Source organism: Coturnix japonica, unplaced genomic scaffold (assembly GCF_001577835.2).
Source record: "Coturnix japonica isolate 7356 unplaced genomic scaffold, Coturnix japonica 2.1 chrUnrandom930, whole genome shotgun sequence".
NCBI lineage: Eukaryota > Metazoa > Chordata > Aves > Galliformes > Phasianidae > Coturnix > Coturnix japonica.
The window spans coordinates 1-5,091 of record NW_015440282.1 but is presented as its reverse complement, the minus strand read 5'-3'; the positions used below and the strand labels follow the sequence as shown (position 1 = coordinate 5,091).

General features: G+C 56.6%; 1 protein-coding gene across 1 annotated transcript in view; it reads left to right on the top strand.

Moving 5' to 3' along the window:
- LOC107307796 (carnitine O-palmitoyltransferase 1, liver isoform-like) overlaps positions 1-4,842 on the top strand; it is a 15,085-nt gene extending 10,243 nt beyond the window's left edge. The window contains exons 4-5 of the mRNA XM_015851299.1: positions 163-315; positions 4,690-4,842. Of these exons, the coding sequence (XP_015706785.1) occupies positions 163-315; positions 4,690-4,827 (291 nt within the window). The 3' untranslated portion in view covers positions 4,828-4,842. The remainder of the gene's footprint in view (positions 1-162; positions 316-4,689) is intronic.
- The last annotated feature ends 249 nt before the right edge of the window (positions 4,843-5,091 follow it).

Genomic DNA, 5,091 nt, shown 5'->3' with positions numbered 1-5,091 from the left:
CTATGGGGCTGTGCTATGGGGCAGTGCTATGGGGCAGTGCTATGGGGCTGTGCTATGGGGCAGTGCTATGGGGCAGTGCTATGGGGCAGAGCTATGGGGTGGAGCTATGGGGCAGCGCTATGGGGCAGCACATCCCCACTGACCCCCAGCTGTGCCCCATAGCGCTCTGAGCGCCGCCGTCTCCTGGTGCTGGCAGCCGAGCAGCACCAGCTCCTGTACCGTCTGGCCATGACGGGCGCCGGCATCGACCGTCACCTGTTCTGCCTCTACGTGGCCTCACGGATCATGGGGGTGCAGTCACCGTTCCTGCAGCAGGTGGGGAGATATGGGGGACATGGGGGGCCATTGGGGTCCATTGGGGTCCATTGGGGCACTGTGGGGTGCTATGGGGTCCATTGGGGTCCATTGGGGTCCATTGGGGTCCATTGGGGTCCATTGGGGCACTGTAGGGTGCTATGGGGTCCATTGGGGTCCATTGGGGCACTGTAGGGTGCTATGGGGTCCATCTTGTCCATTGGGACACTGTGGGGTGCTATGGGGTCCACTGGGATCCACTGGGGTCCATTGGGGTCCATTGGGTCCATTGGGGTCCATTGGGTCCATTGGGGTCCATTAGGTCCATTGGGACACTATGGGGTCCATTGGGGTCCATTGGGGTCCAATTGGGAGGTCCATTGGGTTCCTTGGCAGGATCCATTGGTCCATTGAGGTCATAGGCTCCATTTGGACACTATGGGTCCATTGGGTACCATTTAAGGTCCAATTGGGTCCATTGGGGTCCCATTGGGGTCATTGGGGTCATTGGGACACTGTGGGGGTCCATTGGGGTCCATTGGGGTCATTAGGACACTGTGGGGTGCTATGGGTCCATATGAGGTCATTGAGTCCACTGGGCACTGAATAGGGTGCTATTGGGTCATTGGGGTCCATTGGGTTCCATTGGGCCACTGTAAGGTGCTGTGGGGTACCATTGGGTCCATTGGGTTCATTGTGCACTGTAGGTGCTATGGGGCCATTCTTGATCCATTGGGACACTGTGGGTGCTATGGGTCCACTGGAAATCCACTGGGGCCACTTGCGGGATCCATTGGGCACATTGGGATCCATTGGGATCCATGGGATCCACTGGGGCACTATGGGATCATTGGGTCCATTGGGGCCACTGTAGGGTACTATGGGGTCCATTGGAGGTCCTTTGGGCGTCCATTGGGTTGCAGCACAACAACCAAAAAAAACAAAAAACAAAACCTCAAAAACAAAACCAACCAAAACAACAACCAAAATATGCAAAAACAAAAAAATCAAAAAACAACTCAAAAAATGAGGGTGCTATGAGCATCCATTGGCAGTACCATTGGGTCCATTTGAAGACCATTGGGAGGTCCACGCGGCCTGTAGGGTGCTATGGGGTCCATGGGTCAAATTGGGGATCCAATTTGGGGATCACATTGGGTCGTTGAGAGTCCATTGGGGTCCATATGGGGTCCATTGGGGTCTACTGGGAGTACCATTGGGATACATTGGGATCATTGGGATCCATTTGGCGGCACTGTAGGGCTGCATATGAGCGTCCATTGGGGTCCACTGAGTCCATTGGTCCATCTGGGTCCTTTGGGGTCCATTGAAGGTCCATTAGGACATTATAGCGGTAGCTATGAGTCCATTTGGTGCAGTGAGGGTGACTATGAGGTCACATTGGGGTTCCATGGGGTACCTTTGGGTTCCATTGGTCATTGGTCATTGCGGTCCATTGGGTCATTGGGGTCCATTAGGTCCATTGAGGACCACTATGGGGTCAATTGGGGATCCATTGGGGCCAATTGGGTCCATCTGGGCCGTCCATTGGGGTCCATAGGTCCATTGGGTCCATTGCGGCGTCCATTGGTCCATTGAGTCCATTGAGGTTCATTTGGGGTCCAGTGGGGTGCCAGCTGGTGCTATTGAGAGTCATTGGGGATCCCATGGGGATGCAGTGAATGACTATGAGGTCCATTGGGCGTCCATGGGATGCAGATGGGGTGCTTATGAGGTCCATGTTGGGGTCCATTGACGTCCATCGGGGTCCATTGGGGTCCATTGGCACTGTAGGATGCTTGGGTCCATTGGGAGTCCATGGGTTCACTTGGGGCACTGTTAGGGTGCTATGGGTATCCATTTGGGGTCCATTGGTCCATTGGGGTCCATTGGGGCACTGTGGGTGCTATGGGATTCCACTGGGATCCCACTGGGGTCCTTTGGTCACATTGGGGTCCAATGGTCCATTGGCGACACTATGGTCCATGGGTCCATTGGGTCCAATTGGGGTCCAATTGGCGGTCCATTGGGACACTGTGGGTGCTATGGGGCCGATTCCATTGGGGTCCATATGGGTCCATTGGGTCACAATTGGGGCACTGTAGGTGCTGCTGGAGGTCGCATTGGGTCATTAGGGGTTCATTGTGGCAACTGTAAGGGTGCTATTTGGGGTCCATGGGGCTCCATTAGGTCCATTGGGACACTATGGGGTCCATTGGGGTCCATTGGGGTCCATTGGGGTCCATTGGGGTCCATTGGGGTCCATTGGGTCCATTGGGGTCCATTGGGGTCCTTTGGGGTCCATTGCAGTGCAGTGGGGTGCTATGAGGTCCATTGGGGTCCATTTGGGGTGCAGTGGGGTGCTATGAGGTCCCAAAGTGCGAGGTCCATTGCGGGCATTGGGATCCACTGGGGCCACTGTGGGTGCTATGGGTCCATGGGTCCATATGGTCCATTGGAGGCACTGTAGGTGCTATGGGTCCAATTTGGCGTCCATGGGTCCATTTGGGTCCATTGGGGCACTGTAGGGTGCATATGGGGTCCATTGGTCCATTGGACACTTGGGGTGCTAATGGAGGCGCCATTGGGGGCCATTGGGTCCATTGGAAACATTATGGGTGCTATGGGGTCCATAGGGACCATTGGGTCCGTTGAAGAGTCCATTGGATCCAGTTGGGGCCACTGTGGGGTATATGGGTCCATTGGGCCCATTGTGATTCCATTGGGTCCAATTGGGCGTCCCATTAAGGTCCATTGGGTCAATTGGGCGTCCACTTTGGGGTCCATTGGGTCCCATTGGGGTCCATTGGGTTCCTTTGGGTCCATTGGGCGTCCATTGGGGTCCATTGGGTCAATTGGGGTCCAATTGGATCCACTGGGCACTATGGGGTCCATTGGAGCGTCCATTGGGGGCACTGTAGGGTGCATATGGGGTCTATTGGGAGGGTCCATTGGAGATCCATTCGGGTCCATTGGGTCCATGGGTCCATTGGCGCCATTGGGGTCCATTGGGCCGATCCATTGGGTGCAATTGGGATCCATTGGATCCACTGAGAGAACATATGGGTCATTGGGACCATTGGGCACCTGATAGGGTGCTATGGGCGTCATTGGGGTCCATTGAGAGTCCATTGGAGCGGTCCATTGAGTCCATGGGCGTCCATTGCGCCACTATGGGGATAATTGGGTCCAATTGGGCACTGTAGGGTGCATAATGGGCCGTCCATTGGCGTCATTGGGGTCCATTGGGGCAGTGTAGGGTGCCATGGGGTCCATTGGGATGCATTGGGATCCATTATGACACTATGGGGTCCATTGGGGCACTATGGGGTCCATTGGGGTCTATTGGGGTCTATTGGGTCCATTGAGGTCCATTGGGTTTATTGGGTCCATTGGGGTGCATTGAGGTGCATTGGGGCACTATGGGGTCCATTGGGGTCCATTGGGTCCATTGGGATCCATTGGGATCCACTGGGGCACTATGGGGTCCATTGGGGTCCATTGGGGCACTGTAGGGTGCTATGGGGTCCATTGGGGTCCATTGGGGTCCATTGGGGCACTGTAGGGTCCTTTGTGTTGCATTGGGGTCCATCGGGTTGCACTGGGGTCCTTTAGGGGCACAGCGGGTTCACTCGGGCTCCTTCGGGCTCCCTCGGGTTCCCTCGGGCTCCCTCCGAGCTGCTTCGGGTTCCTTCGGGTTCACTCGGGTTCACTCGGGTTCACTCGGGCTCCTCCGAGCTGCTTCGGGTTCCTTCGGGTTCCTTCGGGTTCACTCGGGCTCCTTCGGGTTCCCTCGGGCTCCTTCGGGTTCCTTCGGGTTCCTTCGGGTTCCCTCGGGTTCCTTCGGGTTCCCTCGGGCTCCTTCGGGCTCCCTCGGGTTTACTCGGGTTCCCTCGGGCTCCCTCCGAGCTGCTTCGGGTTCCTTCGGGTTCCCTCGGGTTCACTCGGGCTTCTTCGGGCTCCCTCGGTTTTACTCGGGCTCCTCCGGACTGCTTCGGGTTCCTTCGGGTTCCTTCGGACTCCCTCGGGCTCCCTCGGTTTCACTCGGGTTCACTCGGGCTCCCTCCGAGTTGCTTCGGGTTCCTTCGGGTTCACTCGGGTTCACTCGGGCTCCTTCGGGCTCCCTCGGTTTCACTCGGGTTCCCTCGGGCTCCTCCGGGCTGCTTCGGGTTCCTTCGGGTTCCCTCGGGTTCACTCGGGTTCCCTCGGGCTCCCTCGGGTTCACTCGGGTTCCCTCGGGCTCCTTCGGGTTCCCTCGGCCACTCTCGGCCGCTCTCGGCTGCTCTCGGCTGTGTTCGGCTGTGTTCGGCTGTGTTCGGCTGTGTTCGGCTGTGTTCGTGACGCCTTCGGCTATGTTCGGCCGCGCTCGGCAGCCAATGAGGTTCCGTGTTTCAGGTGCTGTCGGAGCCATGGCGGCTGTCCACCAGTCAGACCCCGCAGCAGCAGCTCAAACTGTTCGACCTGGAAGAGTTCCCGGATCACGTGTCCAGCGGGGGCGGATTCGGGCCGGTCAGCGGGGGGGGCATCACGTGACCACATATAGAGCCCATATATATCCTATATACAGCCCATATATACCCTATAACCCCATATACAGCCCATGACCCCATATACAGCCCATATAGACCCCATATATACCCCATATATACCCCATATACAGCCCATATATACCCCATATATACCCCATATATACCCCATATATACCCCATATATACCCCATATATACCCCATATACAGCCCATATATACCCCATATATACCCCATATATACCCCATATATACCCCATATATACCACAT